The sequence below is a fragment of the Paramisgurnus dabryanus genome, chromosome 19 (genome assembly GCF_030506205.2).
Source record: "Paramisgurnus dabryanus chromosome 19, PD_genome_1.1, whole genome shotgun sequence".
Lineage (NCBI taxonomy): Eukaryota > Metazoa > Chordata > Actinopteri > Cypriniformes > Cobitidae > Paramisgurnus > Paramisgurnus dabryanus.
In genome coordinates, this window is record NC_133355.1 from 25,171,029 (window position 1) to 25,190,437 (window position 19,409).

The window sequence follows — 19,409 nt, forward strand, 5'->3', positions numbered from 1 at the left end:
AGTAGAACGTATAACGTTAGTGTGTGAGATATTTTCTTATTTTAATATTGTATTAGATCTAAGTTGTAAAGTTGTATGTAGATTCAGGTGGACTATTTCTCTCATAATTTGCAGCATGTTAAACAGTTTGCACATTTTAATAATCCCTACATTGCTAATCCCGATTTATAATAAAGATTGCACATGTCCACGTTATGTTAAAAATTCCAATTTGATAGTTTCAGCACATGCTATGCATCTAGGCGGAATTTAACTTCCGGTCTATGTTTAATAGACTGCAAAATATAAAATGTTTTGGTTTCCTAAAGACGAGGGGAGACAGCGATCATCGATCACCGCCATGTGAACGGAAGGCTTCTGAAAAATTCAGCTAAGACCAACATAAACTAACGTTAGCTGGTTTAAGGTGGCAGTAGCTGGTTTAAACTGGTTCTCACAGTCTGGCAAAACTGGTGGGTCAGCTGGTCTTTCAGCCTGACCCGCTAAGTCCAGCTGGACCATCTTAAAAAGTGAGCAAAGCACAGTTAGACCAGCTTGCTACATCAGCAAAAACAGCTAAAACTAGGAGACCATCTAAAACCAGCTCACCAGCTTATGCTGGTCTTAGCTGGAAATTGCAGTAGGGTTGGCAGCTGATCTGTAATTAAAGTACATTAATTTTACACAGTAATGTTAGCTCAGTGTAGTTTTTGATACGCTTTAGCTATGATTTGAACTTATTTGTTGTAATATTTTTGTTATTATTACTATACATATTATAAAACTATAATTGTATACATTACATTTCATGTGAACATATTGTGTATGATATAGTTTTTTTTTTACGTATTTACTGCTACATTTAGTTTATATCTTGTTAGTCCTGCACTATAGTGTTCCATCTTGCATGGTACACTTGAGAAATCAATGGAAATGCATAAAACTTGTCTGATACATGCAACTGACAATTTTCTCGCGAGAGTTCATGTTAGACGCGAAACAGTACATGCACGCTCTCTAGTGGTAACACGTCAGATTTTGGCGAACGCAGTTTTATTATCCAATTTTACTGTGAGATTAGTGTAATGTTTTAATTTAATAATAGAAAATAAACATGACAGCCTGCATGTTCTTAAGATGTTTATTTAAAAAATAAAATAGAAAACAAATTACATAAAAATATTGAAGGAAAAAAACACTTCCTCCTGACCTCTTGGATGCTGGGTGGCCACAAGGATCTGTATCAGGATTAACAATGAATGTTTTGGCCACTGTGACAGTAGACATCAGCAAAAAAAAAAAAAGTTTACATTTAAAATCCGTCATTGATATTCACACTGCAACGGTACATGACCAATACAGAGTGATACACTTTCAACTGTTCTTCACAGATTCATACAGTAATAAGGAAGCATTCATGTGGGCAAACCATCAATAGATACGCAACACGTCCTTACATCAGGAACAAAAGGGATGGGAGGAGTCGCCTCAATGTCTGACCCACTTTGCAAAAGATGCTGGTTCGGTCTAAAAGCAGGGACTGCATTTAGAAATACATTTGGCGAGAGTAAAAGGACAATCCTGTAGCTCAATTAGTTCTTGAGAGTCTCCGCATCAGACTAAAATACCTCACACAAGTTTAGGCAAATTAAAGTAATTCCATACATAGAGACAGTTGCCATTAACATGGTTGTAGTGTCATAACAGCAGTCCGTTTGATCTCGACTCTGATCCGGTTGAAGTCCAAGCAGCAGAGGCCGAACGTTCCAAAGAGGACGTTTGGATGTTTTTCCTCCGAAAAAAAGTTGCATACAGGAGCCGTTCTCATGTACCCAGATGAGGCAGCTTTGATATATCAGGCCTGGGTCCATTAATGGTAATCCAGTTTTGTGTGTCTTGACCAGATTTAAAAGCAATGGCTGTCACGAGGAAGAGATTTTCAAAACTCCACTTGCATAGTAACAATAACCTGTATGGCTGTGATGTTCAACAGCGATACAGTTTTAGTGTGCCATATACAAACAGAAAAAAATACAATACAATACAGTACAGGAATAGGTCGTTACCAAAAAGGCATATATTAGGAGTAAGTACCTGTCAATAAATGCACGAAGATTCCAGAAAGGAATCAAAATAAATTCCCTTTCTCCGCTAGTCTGTTTTGGGGTGCTTGCTCAAAAGTCGAAAAGGTTCGATTAGGGCACCTTGCATAAAGCTGCACTGATCCGGAGTCTGCTTAAGAGCTTCCCTAAAATAATCTCTCTTACCTATAGCAATTTTAAAATGGACGTACGGACACACACACAGACATATATACATATAAATCAACGCTATTTCAGCGCCTCACTTTTCCCAACAAATCTACTCTTTCCTATCTGGATCGGTTTTGAATCCACAGACTGAGAGTAGCTTAAAACCTCGATGACACGTGACAAACAAAACCGAAATGGCGTCACCTATAGGCAAAGAGTTGAAAGTCATTCTGCTCGATCTACACCGGCCACCCTAACTCAGTCTCATCCAGATGCAACCTATGCCAAGAAAATAGGGGAGGAGGGAATATAAATTGTCAAAGACTTTTAAAACTTTTCCCTTAAGGAGCCTGTCTGACAGGATCTGTAAACGATAAACAAAATTAAAAACATTACAAAAATAAAAACACCTTTCTTTACAAAAACGAACAGACATAAATGCTAAACACAGAACACCATGTTTCCAGAGTGAACAAAAACAGAAACTTAACAAGTTATTGCACAAAAACGTAAAAGTCGAGTGATAGTTGATATGATGGGGACTCTGGAAGCATTTCCACAGTGCAGGATTTGTAGCCAGCGTCACACAGACACAAAAGTGGCAATCACCTTAGAAAACACTTTATCTTGATCCCCACACAACGAATAACACTTATTAAATCCAGCTCTTCCCACACGTGGAGGGTGTCCCCAATAAAATACGTGAAGACACGAATAAACGAGGAGCATGACACACAAAAAGGGGTTTACAGGATTCAACAGGTAGGCGTGGAGCGCGAAAAAGTTCCTGTCCTCGAGCGCTTCCTCTGGAAGATTGCACGGGTCAAAAAAAGTTGCAAACATACGCATGCACGCATTCAGCGACAGACTGACTGAAGAAGTACTTAGCACCACCATGACCGCAACTACTAAACGAGGAGCTGGGTTTCAAACGCTGGTCTCTCTGTCCTCACACCATCAGTAGATAGGCTTGATGAGTTCTCATCATTTAAAGATGGGATCGGAGGTGTGGAAGAGCGAGCGAGTAAAGGAGTAGGTCCGAAAAGGGGCGGCCGTGTCTTTATCTGCTGACACTGGCCGGTAGACTGTCCCGCTTCCTGCGCCGCCACGTGTTGCGGTTGTACTGAGAGTGGCCTCGGGTGGAAATGACCGGACTGTGCGCGACAGCGGGGTTGTGGAAGCCCTTCAGAGGGTACTTGGGACCTGTCTAGAGGAGACAAAAAGAGATGACAAATTATGGCACTGATAACATTTGATAAGGTGGAAATGTATAAGTATTTCAAACTTTACAATCTAAAATAACTTCAAGTAAAGACTCAATCTATTCAGATTTCTATTTCTTACTGGGGTTTTTTGCTCTCTGCACGAACGCGTTTAGACTTTATTGGGCTTCAAATCAGAAGCACCATTTACTACCATTATAAAGCTTAAAGAGTAACTTAACCCTAAACCAACTTTTTTTAGTTAATGATCTGTAAGAATGATGCTTTATTAGTGATGTTCATTGATTTTAGTAAGTTTTTTGACATTTGGATATAAAGTGTTTCAATACTACAATATATGGTGTAAAAACGTCTGAGTGCTGCCCTCTTCAGATTAAACGGTGGCTACTGCAGTTGAATTTTCCTATTGGATGTTGGGTCCAAGAAATAACTAGTGACGTAATCAGGTTCAAGCTCACCACTCCCTTGTTACGATCTCACCACACACTTAGTTCGTCCCCTCTATCTCCGTTGGGATCTGCCCACTTTTCTTGCATTTTTCAAATATTGCAGTGGGTGGAGTCAGGCTCTGACCAGGGGTTTAGTTACTCTTTAAAGCAGCCAGGATACTTTCTTATATAGCACGGACTGTTTTTGTCCAAAAAAGATAATTAGGTACATCAAGGATGGCTTGAGCGTAGAGGTCTACCCGGGTCCAAAGAAATGTACCTGACCCGAAATGAACCAAATCACTTTATTCCCAAACTTTTTTTTAAATGAAAAGACCCAATCCGAGACAAACCCAAGGAAAATTAGACCCGAGTCCGACCCGAACCAGTGTCATTTTTTAACCCAAATGTAAACTGCACCAACGTGTCCATTGGCCTTGCATCCAATTTGGACCGCTGCTTCATTTCACCAAGGTAACAGCTAAAATATGTTTTTAAAATTGATTGACAGGTCTGGCTCAACGAAAACTAACCTACCGCCAGCCAAATGTTGTCGCAAGCGTTCATGTAACAGAGAGGGGGTTGGAAAAGGACATTGATGCATACACGTGAGATAGTTTGGGTCGTCTCGGTAAAAACATGTTCATTTTAAATACCCAAGACTCGATGCCGCCATTATTATACCCGACCCATGTCTGAGGAATACGTGAAAATTTAAGACCCAAAGACGCTCGGGTCGAACCTCGGGTTTCAGATCTAAGTGGACCCGTGAAGACCTCTACTTGAGGGTATGTAAACCATGGGGTTATTTTCATTTTTGGGTGAACTAACCCTTTCCAGGAAAATGTCACATGTCATCGCTAACAATATATATAACAATATATGAAGAGTTTCATTGCAAAATGAGATAACTCCTTTTTTTTTCAGAAATCTCGTTTTTTGGTTGTGCATTACAATAAATATCAATTCAGCTGCAGTTGGTTTGTTTTGATTTAAACATTCATAACTTAAAAAATACAGCGAAGTAGCACCAAAAAAATAATAACAACAATTGTTGATAACATAATAATAAACATGTTTTGACAAAAATGTAAAAAAATGGATTTCTCTCGTTTTGCAACAAAACTCATTATATATAAATAAATAAATAAATAAATATGGGACTTTTGTTCTGGTTTGACTTGAATGACCCACCTACCTAAACTTTGTCTCCCTCTACTGGTTGTTTATGAAATATTTTCTTACAAGTTGACAAGATGACACAACATGCAACAAATGCAGCGAGTCAGTGCTTTCATGAGTCAGTCCTCTTATATAGTATCTAGCTCACTACAACACTTACTGATGAATTTCAGCTGTGTGCGCTCGACACTACGATCAACCAACTTGATACTCAAAATAAAATAACTTGAATTGGGGGCACAAAAACATGATCGGGCTGTGACTGTTATAGACCATTTTGCAAGCTGTAAACAACACTGCTCTAGAAGCACTTCCTGTTGTTTTTACGGTTTTTCTTTTAGTTCATATTTATTTTACATTTTGATTCAATTCAAAATTTTCTGTTTGTTCAGCGATTCTTGGGAATTTGGATAAAACGGGTTTAAATGTTGAAAAAAAAAACATTTGTTAAATTGCAAAATCTGAAGGTATATCATTATAGACCAAGGTCTTGGCTGTTCAGAAATTTACCGGTGCAACCTCCCCTGTTTGTATTTTTTCCATAAAATAGGTGTTTTTCCAGTTATTACTCATTCAACATTTACTTTAAGCCTAAATGGAAAAAGTAATGATTATTTAATAAACATATTTTTGTATTAAGAGAGACTATTAATTTAATAACTCAACAGCACTGAAGAAACATTTGGTAAGCATATTCATTTAAAACAAATAAAACTCTGACTCAATAAAACTCATCTGACGGTGGTGACATTGGCCTCATTATTCCAAAATGTATACCACTCAAGTCAATGACTTCTTGCTTAAACTTTATGTAAATATTTGGTCCAAAAAATAACAATCCTGAGCACTGTGATGAACAAATATCAAATCATAATTTCCTAAAATACATAAAACCTGACAGAAAAGACAGAAAACCTGACGGTGGTGACAAAAACCTAATATAGATAAAAAAAAAATAGATGAGTTGTTCACATTAGCCATCTTGTTTCCCCTCTGTTGCTAGCTACTTCAGACGTCTTCTTAAAAATGGTACATTTATTTCATAATCTAGTATTTTTTTACAAAGATGACGGTATTGACATGTTATGGTTGTCACAGTAGCAGTGTCCAAAAATATGAACAAGTTTAAGAGAAAATAGCAAACATACAGGAGCTTGAGTGATCTTGAAGCATGCAGTAGAGCTGAAGGTTTGAAAATGGGCTCCTCAGGAATGCAGTTGACCCTGTAGTTGTCTGATTTTATTGCTTTTTATAAATATCTGACGGTGGTGACGAATATGTGGGATACATTTTGAGCAATCACAAAATAATAGTAAATATTGTTCAAAACTCACTGTTTGTAGTTTTTAATACATATTACAATGTACTCTTTCAAGTGGGAAATATATTATTCAATTCAATTATTACTTTTGGTTTTTTAATCAAGTTGAAATGATTATCTCTTAACCGAGGACAGCTGATTTGGTAGGCAATGGGCCAGCATATAATCATTGAATTAATAAAAAATAAACCTATAAAAGAACCTTACATATGTGCAAAGGACCCCCTGATTATAACATTGATTCCTTTTCTTCATGAAAATGTTATTAATTTCCAACAGAATTAGCACTTTTCTTAGTAGGACATGTTTTTGCCAAAATTTCAAGAATAAGTGGGTTGTATTTTGTTCTAATATTAATTAATACTACTAATTTGTTCAGTGTTAAAAAACTGAACCAGTGTTGTTTACATCTTGCACAAATGGTCTATAGGCGGGGTCTAAAGCTATTTCATGCATTCGGACTTATTTACACTGTTTAAGAGTTGGATTCCTCATACTAAACACAGGCAAAGTGTTAACATTTTTTGTTTTTTTCCCATGCCGAATGTACGAACCCTGGCGAAGTGCACGTTTTTAGTTTTTTCCTAACATAAAAGATTCATACATAACAATCTTGCTTTATTTCTTTTATGGGCCATTTCGTGAAGGAAGTACAGAGGAAGCCTTATATGGGCATTACACCTGAAATAACCTACACATAAACCAAGAGCATAAAAAAAGTGTATTGTTGCTTGTGAGGTGAATTTAAGCAAGTTCAGCTTCCAAAAGAACCTAGCATTGTGGAAACAATTGATATAGTTTGTTTATCCGGGGTACCTGTGCGTGTGTAACGCTGGGTTTCATTGAAATTGGGCGGACCCAATTGTGTCATGAGTTGCAGGAAATAAGTAAAACTGCATCAAATATCTGTGTTTTGTTGGCAAGCGGTGCTTAAGTGCATATAATGTAAATGATACGAACATGTAGTGAATCCAGAGATAGTGGGATACGGTACACGGTATGCCTCGAGGGGGCAGAGTTTATTCGAAAAGAATCGGTACAGTTAATCTGTCTATTATAAATCTGATAAAACTTAAGACTCTTTGGATATATGAAGGATGCAATACTTATCCATAGGTACTCAAGATTGACATAAGCAGAAATAGCGTATGTTATAGTCATATTTTTGTCACCAATTTCACAAAGCTACTGCAATATTGTTTAAACTTTTCATAATGCCTGAATGGGCCAAAAGCATCCTCTGTCAGTACACGTGGGCATACCTTTGGATGGTGATGGGGACTAGGTAGAGGACTGGGGGAAGCTGGGGGAATTGCAGGGGGAGGCATGTGGAAGTATGGGGGTGGTCCATCTGCCATACACACCTGTCTGCCAGCTAAAGCGTGGATTGACAGATTGCCTGCTATCGACATTCTCGCCTGGTAGAGAAACAGTTTGATTAAAGTAACCTTACTAATAAAACATTTCAAGTTTAATCCCAATTCTAGTTGTATTTAATAATTAAGCCAGTTTGGTACTTAACCATCATATCTTCTCACCTGGGTAGCTGGGGGCATGGTGAGTGCTGCCGTGATGTTGGCTTTGCCTGTGCCCATTTGATGCGCTGGTGGCAAGGGACCTGGAGCCAGAATCTGGAAAGGAAAGGGAGCTACAGGCGGAGCAACATAAGGTGTGGAGTCAGAGTCCTAAAGAAAAAAAAAGTGAGATGTGAGAGGAAATGACAACCATATACAAATCCCTTAGCTGTCATTGAAGTCAAACCTGAAACACCACATCTAACATTGCCCAATTTGTTCAGAAAGGTTTTGATGACCTTCAATTCACTTTCCTTATTTATGGATACACCTTTAGTGGTCATACAGGTTATGACATGACGGTGAATAAATAATTGTGAAGGTCAACTAGTTAGGTAAACTATTCCTTTAAAGACACAGGTGAGGTTATAAAGGGATGCTCACAATGTCACTGCCTGAGAGTGAAGATGCAGAAGAGGCGGAGGAGTGCTGCTGAGGACTGGAGAGGGACATGGGCGAGTCTGCGCTGTGAGGAGACACCGAGTCCCTCTGCTGCTGATCCTCCACACCTACACCCAGCATTGTCCCAGACTCCACCTGCTCCACTGAGTCCTTATGGGATGGACCTATGTGCAAAGGTTATAGAAAGGTCAGGCCATAAAAACGTAGTCATGTAAATGGTCCCACAATCTGTGTAAGCCTTACCCGGGCTTCTCTCCAAACGGGAGTTGTGTCTGCCACCCCATTTTTTTATAATCCACTCCCTGTAGTTGATGACTTCCTGTGTGACTTTTATTATGCGTCCCAAAGTGCTGAGGGGAGAAGATCGGTCACGTATCCATTATTAAAACAACCGGGTGAGCGCCGTATAAGAATTGGGGTGTATATGCATAAGTAAGTACCTGTCGCTGTCTTTGTTGGGGTAGGAACGCGCAAGAGGCGAGACTGCGTGGCCCAGTATTATATAAGCGTAGTCAAAGGCGTCTTTCACCTGCATTGCCCCGTATGAGCTCCTGCCAACATCATTACCTAAGCAAGCAAAAATAACAACAACAGTTTGTAATTGAAAATGCATTTCTCATGATGTCAACATTTATTCTAGAAGTTCTCACGGCTCTTAAGGTTTAGGTACCTGGCAAGAGAGGATCCTCGATACAGAGCATGGAGGGCCTGTAACCATTGCTCATAGCCTTCACGATGTCGTCTTTAGCCATGTAAGCACCTCCGTCCTTTATCCTGATACCCGTCTTCAAGTAGTTAAAGTGTCTTCCATACAGCTCGAAGAATTCGATAAGCAGAATGCCAAGGTTCATCTTGGGATTTGTAGCATCAATTCTCGGGTGTAACTGTGGGTGTAAGCCAATAAACAGGGGGGAGGATAATACAAAGTCCCTTTGTTAGGCAAAGTCATTTATGAAATGAATGCAAACGGAGAAACATCTGAACGTATCATGCGAGAGAACTAGACTGCATATCCCGCTCAATATACTTTAATGAAAATGTTTTAAATGTTACAAGCAGACTGCACCTGCAAGAAGCTGATGACCATTAGGATGAGACTGTAGGAGCTGATTCCTCCTGTGAAGACTTCATTGAGGTCTCGCTGAAGGAGGAACTGTTTCAGCACGAAGATTAAATAAGGCAGCACGGTATACCTCTGTGTGGCCAAAAAAAAAAAAGACATTTTAGGCTTTTTAGAAATCAACTAACTGTTTACAGCACATATTAAAGGTGCAGTGTGTAATTTTAGAAGCATCTCTTGACAGAAATGCAAAATAATATACAAAATAATGAACTTTCATAATGAACCGTTATGCGTTTTACATGGACGTCGTCATTTTGTGCCACCATTTTTCTACAGAAGCCTTCAACGGACACATTTTTTAATAAGTTGTCACTGAGATGACATGTTTGTCCAGGGGTGGCTACCGTAGCTTCTCTATGCGTTTCAAAAGCGAGGGGTGAGCAGTGGACTAAGCCATTGGTTGCAATTCGCAACCTCACCACTAGATGCCGCTAAAATTTACACACTGCACCTTTAATTCAGAAATACAGATCCAAATTCAGATTAAAAGTCCAGTGCGAGTTTTTTAGCGGCATCTTGAGGTGAGATTGTGAATCCAACTGCAATTTCAAAACGCATAGAGAATAGAGCCTTGCACGCCCGTTGGGGCCCGACAGGCTAAGCCCATTTGGGCCGGGCTCGGGCCATTTTTTTTACAGACTCGGGCTTATTTTAGCGTCTCTCCTCATTGTGTGTGTGTGTTTGCGTGTGTAGCAGAGACAGCGCGCATCTGAGAGCGCGCATCCGAGAGAGAGAGCACGCATCAAAGAGCGTGCGCATTAGAGAGAGCTTAAAAGTGATTGATATTGGTCTCGGGTCGGGTCCGGGCTGAAAAAATTACAGGAAATGTCGGGCTGGGGTCGGGTAGGGCTTGAACACTACGGGCCAGGGCCTGGTTAGGGTTGGAGTTTTTGGCTCTAATAGAGAAGCTACAGTGGCTGCCACAAGACAAACATGTCATCGTCTTAAACAATGTAGTGAGGAAATGCTCTGTAGAGCAGTTTGTCCGTTTAGGGCTACTGTAGAAACATGACTGTGACGTCTATGTAAGAGGACCCGCGGTGTATGGAGATAAAAAAAAATTCATTCTAAGGTAATAAAAACAATACAGTTCATTATGTAATGTATTCATTAGGGCTGCAACTAGCAATAATTGTAATAATTGATTAATCAGGCGATTATTTTCCGATTAATCGACTAATCGGATTAAATATTTGTGTTTTTCTTTTAAAAGCGGAAAAGCCACACACTAGTGCAGAGTTTTACTTATATAATCTTTTTGATTTTGATATTGCAAGCCTTAAATAAAAAAAAAATTGTGCAGCTTTTAAATAGTAAAACATCTTTAAATGTCAAAAAAATAAAAAATAAAACGAATTCAGGGATTTGCTGGTAAGGAATTTTCCCCAGATTAATAAACTCATTTTAATCTTCAACTTTAAACCTAGATGAAAATTAACATTATTTGTTAATAACAAAATAAATAACCCATATGATATGAAAGTAATATACATGTTACAGTAAAACAAACCTGGATTTCCCTCTTAGTATGTGGTTCATACTATTTTATAAATCCCAACAACAATTAAACAAATACAAACTCACTTATATTAAAGGACGAAATTAAACCTTTGTTAACCAGTGTTCGTTTGGGCTTTTGCTTCCGTCGTTGTCCTGTCATGGTTGCCAGATCCGCATAACACAACCAGCCCAATGACCATTCAAAATTAGTCCAAAAGCATCCCAATGACGAATCACAGCCCAAATACAAACAACGAATGAACCAAATATATCACTCTCTCTAACTTGCAGAAACAGTTTAAAAGTAGCCCAATTCAGAACTCTGCCGATAGGACGAGGACCTGGCAACGCTGTTTTGCTTTTAACCAAGCTGGTCGTGCGGTGAGAAGAAGAACCTGATTAACGTGGAGCGTGTGTTGTATGAAGAAAAAGTGCCTGACTGAGTTTGAAGCGGATGTGGGTCGGCGCTGTCCGACGTTGCTGCGGGAGCATGTGATGTCACAAACCAATTAATTGGTTGTTGCAGCCCTAGTCTTTATACATCACTGATCTATATAGTTATGTATATAGATGGTTTCATCGGATGCATGTGTGGTGATGCGATTACGCATCTGGTCGGAACTTAACTTCCGGTTTCTGTTTGTTTAACGGTCTGACTAGTTGCTAAACTAAACTCTTGATCACTTACCTTGTCGAACGTAACAAATGTTTTGGTTTCCTAGGTAATCTATGTGTTGTTTATTTTGCTTGTTATATTAATAAACTACCTTAAAAGGACTTTGTTGTTATTTATTCTTAGCGGAGTTTACCGGAAGTTCCGTGTTTTCCACGTAAGCCGCTTGTTTATGTTGTTATTGCTGAAACGATCTATATTATACTGCATTTCTGTCAGGAGATCCTTCTAAAAGCCCCACATTACACATTAAGTGGTCTGCAGAGACAGCAGCATCTTAAATGCAATTCTGTGACCAAGACAATCCATGTAGTCTCGAAGCAACAAACCGAAGCAGTCAATGCGCCATCTATTTATTACAGACAATGTTTGCATAGACAATCTGCGCACTTCTGAGATAATATTGTGTAAATATGTATGTTTTTGTGCAGGAAAACCTGAATTCAGCATTCGTGTCTAAAGCATTTGGATGCTCACTTCGGATGTGCGCACACACAAAACTTCTCAAAAAGCACTTGAGTAGCACATCAACAATTTTTTTTGCATCTTCTTTGCTTAAATATTTAAACCAGCAAGCCTTAAAACACGTGCAATACGTCACGCTTTTGTGACGAGGTAGCCCTGGTGACAGTTCTGTCAACTGGCCCGAGCATCGTTCACGCTGGCCCAGGGCCATCCTTATTGTCAAGCCCTGCATTCAGACATTTAACAAAAAGTAAAGTGTGTTGTGATAACTGGATGGGCCAATAAACCTTACATTCCTCTGAGCAAGGATAAGATCTCTGTCATTCATATATGAGGAAAAGACTGGAACATTCTCATCCGAATACAACCCTTGGCAATCTGTCCTTGTAGACGCACAGATGTGAACTATAAAGGTGATCTGCTGTCAAAAGGGATTACAGCAGGTATGCAGGGGGAAATGAGTTTGGCAGTAGAGCGTCCAACCAGCCGGTCACCCCCTTATTCAAACAGCTGGGTTAAAAACTTGCTGACAGATGTTAAACCTCCTCCTACTCTTGTCAAACAAACATAAACCCTATAGGCCTGGTAGGAAAGTCAGCCAATGTGGAGCAAATTGGGAATACAAAGAACATGTAAACACAAGCATGATCCCAAATTTCCTGGCAAGTAAATAGAGACAATTTACCAGCTATAAAACTATACTTGGCACTTCTACCAAAAAACATACCCTGCTGAATTAGATGAAGTATGTAGTATAAATATGGATAGTATGATTGAATTCGGACATACTACATCACCATGTTGATACATCATGTGACATACGTTGTCTTAAGTTAGTCGTTAACTAAAATGGCGTTAAACAAGCGCAATTTAACTAGCACTTTAATATGTATTTGCATTTGAATAGAGCCATGTTGCCCATTTCAGACATTTTTTTAATAAAACAAAACCTCCCCTTGTTCTTCGTTGGTTAACTCTTATTCCGGGGGCTTATTGGATACAGTAAGGTACATCGGATGAACACTTCAGGATCTTGCCGGAAGTAGTAGGTCATCTGGGTACTTTTTGCCTACTGTTTTACAATACTTTGGCTGCATCAGAAACCGCTGACTTTCATATTATATAGTAGGGTTGTGTTGATTAATCACGTGTCGCATTAAAAATACCAGTCAGAAATCGATTCTGAATCTATGCGTTTCATGCACAGCTTGTGCGTGTACTATGGCGTTTTGGTCAGTAGGAAGACGTTTATAACGTGCATTTGAAAAAGCAAATCTCATTAAAGGATTAGTATATTTTCTTTAAAAAAAAATTATAATAATTTACTCACCACCATGTGATCCAAAATGTTGATGTCTTTCTTTGTTGAGTCAAGAAGAAATTATGTTTTTTGAGGAAAACATTCCAGGAGTTTTCTCATTTTAATGGACACTAACACATTACAGTTTTAATGCAGTTTAAAATTGCAGATTTCAAAGGACTCTAAACGATCCCAAATGAGGCATAAGGGTCTTATCTAGAGAACAATTGTCATTTTTGACAAGAAGAATACGCACTTTTAAACCACAACTTCTTGTCTATCTCCAGTCCTGTGACGCGCCAGTGTGACCTCACGTAAATGCGTAGTGACGTAGGGAGGTCACGTGTTACATATATGAAACGCACATTTGCGGACCATTTTAAACAATAAACTGACACAAAGACATTAAGTTGACATACAACAACGTCTGAACGGTTCTCTTTCGCCACACTGGGGCGTAGTTTCGCATTCGTCATCCATGACCTCTTGACGTGATGATGTATTACGTGAGGACGCGCTGGCGTGCCACAGGACCGGAGATAGACGAGAAGTTGTGGTTTAAAAGTACATATATTTATTTTTCTTGTCAAAAATGACAAGAAAAGCTAGATAAGACCCTTATGCCTCGTTTGGGATTGTTTAAATTCCTTTGAAACTTTGTAGAAACTGCAATTTTAAACTGCATTAAAACTGTTACGTGTTGGGGTCCAATAAAATCCATTAAAATGAGAAAAATCCTGGAATGTTTTCCTCAAAAAACATAATTCTTCTCGACTGAACAAAGAAAGAAATCAACATTTTGGATGAAATGGTGGTGAGTCAATTATTTGGATATTTCTTTTTAAGAAAATTGACTAATCCTTTGAACAAAATAATTCAAAATATTATTTATTAACCTGAAACAATTTGAAGAACAGAGATATAAATATTCTGTACACACACACACACACAAAAATAGTGTTTGTAATGGTACTTCGTCTGTGGCACAAATGGAGTTTCTGCACCAGAGCGCCCTCTGGCTTTTGGATGTGCCGGGATTTTACCATAATTCATTAAAATTCATTAATTGAGAAAACGCGCATTTGCATGATTAATCGTCACAGCCCTACTATATAGAAGGTAAAAAGCAGTAGGTGCGGAGAGTAGTATTTATAGTTTTTGAAAAACAGAAAGCAGTAACGCGACTATTCAAATGCAAATGTATTAAACAGCTGTCCCTTGTATTTAAATTGCGTTGTTTAACATCATTCCATTTATTAACTAACTTCTTGTTAAGACGACGTATGTCACATGATGCATTAACATGGCAGATGTATTAAGTACAAATTCATGTATACCATCCATATTCATACATACTATATAGTACCTAATGTTTTTACCATTAATGAGTAGGTACTTCATCTAATTCAGTACCTACTGTAACAGTTTCACAAAAGTCTAAACTTTTCGTTGTCCCCATGGCAATCTTAAGTTGTAGGAGCACACAAGCCATCAAACTTTTAAGTTAACCATATGCATCTTGTGAGGTTGTGTCAACAAAGGATAAGTTATGGATAAATCTTGTATTGCAAATTATTTTGAAATTCCTTCCACTGGCCAGCAACTCAGTAAAGTTTTATTTATTTGCAAGAGCCAAGTTTTACTTGCAATTGGCTCTTGATGAGCATTCAGTTTTGACATTAACAAGTTTGAATACTTTATCGTCAGCTTACAAACAACATCCAGTTGTTCTCACTTTTGAGACCAAACACAGACATTCCAAAACGTCTTTTACCTTCACATATTCTTTGATGAAGCTAGCAGCTTTGATGCCCGTCTCCACATTGAAACTGATGTCCACCTTTACTTCTGTCTCCTGATCGGTCAGTTTGATGATCGGCACCTTTCAAATAAAATAAAAAAATCGCATTAGAAATTTCCTTTGAAGTGAGAGGAGAAAGTGACTTAAGATGAACATTAAGTACAAGGAAGAGTACTTACAGTAGCTTTGTCGAGTACTTTGATGGAGTAGGGTTCTGCCACGCTGTGTTTTCTGAGGGCCTGCTCCAATTGCTGCAACGGGGGTCTCTCCCATTTCCCGAACACCACCAGGTCAATGTCACTACAGTACGAAGAATAAACCAGAGGGTTTGAAATGTTTTCGTATCATAGATGTAATATCTGAAGTATTTTTTTAAGTATTAACATCAGACTATTGCTATGTGTTTTGCTATATGCATCCGGAAGTAGCAAATACAGCTGCAAATCGATAAATCATGACTAATCGTTTGCAGAATAAAAGTTTTTGTTTAGATCATGTGTGTGTGTGTATACTGTGTATAATAATTATGTGTATATAAACACACACACACACACGCACGCACAAGCACATATATATATGTATAAATGATATACAAATACAAAAATGTATATACAAATTATTTGTTGTGATTAATTGTTTTGCAGCCCTAGTTGCGATACATCTCGCTGTCCTACTAGCTAAAAGGGAAACCACATTCATTCTGTGTTTAGCAGACATGAATACTAACAATATTAACAAACCGGATAAAGTTTAAAGCTTTTCAGGAACACAAATTAAATCTAATTATTAATAATGATTTCTTTTGTAATAGGCTTTAAGAATTTACAATAAAAACCAGCTTAAGCATAGCTTGCTAGTTATATATCGATAATAAACCATGCATGTACAGATGTCACCTTTTTAAAAAGCATCATCTTTGTGGGAATACATAATTATGAATGTACAACAGATCTTCCCATCATAAACTATCCCAGGAGTATTAATCGCGGAGTATAGTCGGTCGAATGCACAGCTTTGCAAAGCATACACAGACGTTCGAAACATGTGTATTGCAACAAAATGCAATTCATCTCCTGGGCTAGATACTACGCTATCGTGCATGTGCATGCGCAGCATATATGTACAGTGTATGCGGGGTTTTACAGTACAGTACGCGCACACTTGTGATAAAAATTGCGTCACGGCCACTGTACGCAGACCATATTTTGGCCTTTACAATATCAATATATGACCACTCAAACTTGTGTGTCAAGTAGATGTAAGATGCAAGATCAAGCAAGTCACACTTGCTCATTTACCTGGTTGGTAGATAGAGTCCAGTGCTAAAGCTGCCAAAAATCTGGACCTACGCACAGCAAAACAACTTTTCAGATACACACCATGTTAAAGATATTGACCTCTAATTTAAAATGCTAAGGGTTTACAAATACATCAGTTCTTGCTTACATCAGCAGTTGGCCATAACTCCTTGATGACGGACTCTATCCTGTCCACCACCTCCTGTCTCATGGTTGCCTCCTCGGGACGAGGAGACATGAAGTTATAGAAGTCCATGATCTCCTCGTGCAGCCTTGGTCAAAATAAAAAAAAAAAAAAAATAATGGAAACGGCAGCTGGTGTATTTCATCCAGATTCGCAAGAATGTTGAGCATTGGACGGGACAACACCATAAAATTACATTAAAACACAACTAGAAACAACATACAATTTCTATAATCGCATACTGCTAATCGTAAACTTAAACAGAACTTGATTACCTAACATTACATTTAATTTTCTCTTTTGGAACCCATGGTTAAGAATCTGAACTGGGGGGGAAAACGAACAAACCATGTAACAATAAACCTTATTGTTAAACCATATATAGAAAAATAGCAAAAATGGTGAGCTGTATGACTAACTAAGTCGTAACTAGCTGGTTATCCCATTTTATGCATTAATTGCTGTTGATTAAATACATGTATGGAATACTTAAAAAAATAGGTCACCTAAAAATGAAAATGTTAGTAGTAGTCAAGCCATATTTGACTTCCATTGTAGGAAAAATCCTATGGAAGTCAATGGTGCCCCAAAACTGCCTGGTTACAAACATTGCTCAAAGTATCTTCCTTTGTGTTCAGCAAAAATAATTTCCTACAGGTTTGAAACAACTTAAGGGTGGGAAAATTATGACAAAATTTACATTTTGAGGGAAACTATCCCTTTAACATACCTAGTCACCAAACTCTTTAAAAAGACATCCCAAAACGAGGTATTTTGCCTACACACACAGTATTTTACATCTGTGTTGCAAATAATGTCGTCTAGGCTCACATTTTTTTTTGGAAAAACATTTAAATGACTCTAGTCTAGAGGGGTACAGCCATCAACCTGAAATATAACAAGGTTATAATTGAGTAGACCCAACTAGACTACACTAGCTGGGTTATACAGACCTAACCATTTCATAAATTACTAGTTTTAAATGTTACATATATGTCGGACATGTTGAAATATCTTGAAATTAGCAAAAAAAACAGGGACAAAAATCAGTCACCAACAAAATCACACACATCCTGATAAGATAAAAGTGTTGTTGTCAAATGTATCAAACAAACTAGTTGTGTTAGGAAAACAGCAAACTTGGAATGAGGGGAAATACATTTAAGGTAAAATATGGTTATTATAAATTAAAAAATATATATTTTTATCAAATACAACTTCACGTAAACCGTGAATCAATCGCGGCGTGCGCACACGCGCACACATTCCACAAGTGACCCAACCCACAGACCGCGGAGACACAAACCTGGGACACCCCTGCTGCTAACATGCTAAAGCTAAAAGCCAAGAAACACGGCCCAACGCGTCAAATAAATATCATGACACTTTATCACAGAGATAAACCTAAACATACAGCACATAACAACATGCTGTACATGACACAGTTCCGAAGCGACACGATCAACGCCCCCGTTATAATCAACGCGAGCGTTACCGTGAAATTTCAAATACACGAAAATGACACCACAAGGCCAAAAGAGGTCATCTCACCCGTCAACTCCCGGGTTATATTTCCTCGTCTTCCACGGCGTGCCGGAGCTGACATAATTGCCATTAGTCCAGTTGGAAAGCAAATAGTTTATCCCGTAGGTGCTGGCCTTATTGTCGCTTTTCCTCCGGCCCGGGTGATGATGGTGATGGTGGTGTCCCGCTGTCGGATGGGACGGATGTCGCTTTACGCAGTTCTGCTGGAAACCTTGATGCTGCTGCTGCTCTTGGTGAAAATTCCGTAAATGAGGATGATGATGGTTGACATTATTCATCACGCTCTCGCTGCAATTAAAAAGCGGATGCGTGCCACCCTTGTTCATATTTCCAGCGATCGTATTAGGGCTTGTAGTCCTTATTTTAGAGCAGCTGGATACTAAATTCGCTGACGATGAATCCGAAGCAGTTTTTTGGGACATTTCGCCGTTTCCCGTACCTACCTTCCCCGCGTTTCCATTCAGCGCGTGAACCGCAGAGTTCTGGTGGCTTCCCGGTAACGTTGCAAAGCCAAGGATTGCAGTGCCGTTGTGTTTAATGTTACTAGTGTTATTTGCATTGCTCTGATGGTGGCTGTTGCTGGATGGAGCAGAGGCAGGGCTGCAAACGCCGGACGCTACATTCTTGTAAGCGTCAAAAGCCGGAGAATTAAAATAGAAGTTGTGTTGTTGGTGATGATGGTGGTTATGGTGCTGACCCGTGTTAATCCGGTTTACCTGAGACGTTTCCCACACACGCATCCATAAGGCGTTCGCAGGACCTTTCTGTTCCGGCTGAATCCAAGCGACCCTCGGATCCATTCAACTCCTCTTTCTAACAGCCCTGTCAAGCAAATGAACGCCTTTCGTTACCGTTCAGCGGATAAGTGTGATTCCTGACCGACACCAAATCGGGTTGCACGAAATTACAGGGAAAATAAACGACTTGCCAAACGCCACAACTAACGCGAATCAATAAGTGGCCCTTTCCCCCTCTAGCGATAAACTGTTAGCTACACTATACAGTGTTTCCAATATGGCGTACATTCCCCCTGCCTGAACCCCAATATCCAATACGCATGTGTAGGATTTAAATCGGTCTGCACCTATAGGCAGTACACCACACCGAGCAGGCGCAATCGCGATATTTTAACCAACCCCACCCTTCTCAACAGCATCAA

The 19,409-nt window shown here is 39.0% G+C and overlaps 1 protein-coding gene across 2 annotated transcripts; it reads right to left on the reverse strand.

The window, feature by feature from the left end:
• Nucleotides 1-1,106: 1,106 nt before the first annotated feature.
• On the reverse strand, nucleotides 1,107-19,354 carry tent4a (terminal nucleotidyltransferase 4A). Of its 2 annotated transcripts, none has more exons than XM_065293834.1 (13): nucleotides 18,257-19,354; nucleotides 16,670-16,793; nucleotides 16,522-16,568; nucleotides 15,403-15,523; nucleotides 15,197-15,304; nucleotides 9,428-9,556; nucleotides 9,032-9,245; nucleotides 8,802-8,928; nucleotides 8,605-8,711; nucleotides 8,344-8,525; nucleotides 7,924-8,070; nucleotides 7,750-7,803; nucleotides 1,107-3,438 (listed from the first exon to the last, which is right to left on the reverse strand). In XM_065293834.1, exons 1-13 carry the CDS (start codon nucleotides 19,048-19,050, stop codon nucleotides 3,292-3,294), a joined length of 2,301 nt encoding a protein of 766 aa, XP_065149906.1. In that variant the 5' UTR covers nucleotides 19,051-19,354; the 3' UTR covers nucleotides 1,107-3,291. The 2 variants fall into 2 exon arrangements, with proteins under 2 accessions (XP_065149906.1, XP_065149899.1); XM_065293827.1 differs by having other exon boundaries at nucleotides 7,648-7,803; nucleotides 18,257-19,353.
• Nucleotides 19,355-19,409: the final 55 nt, after the last annotated feature.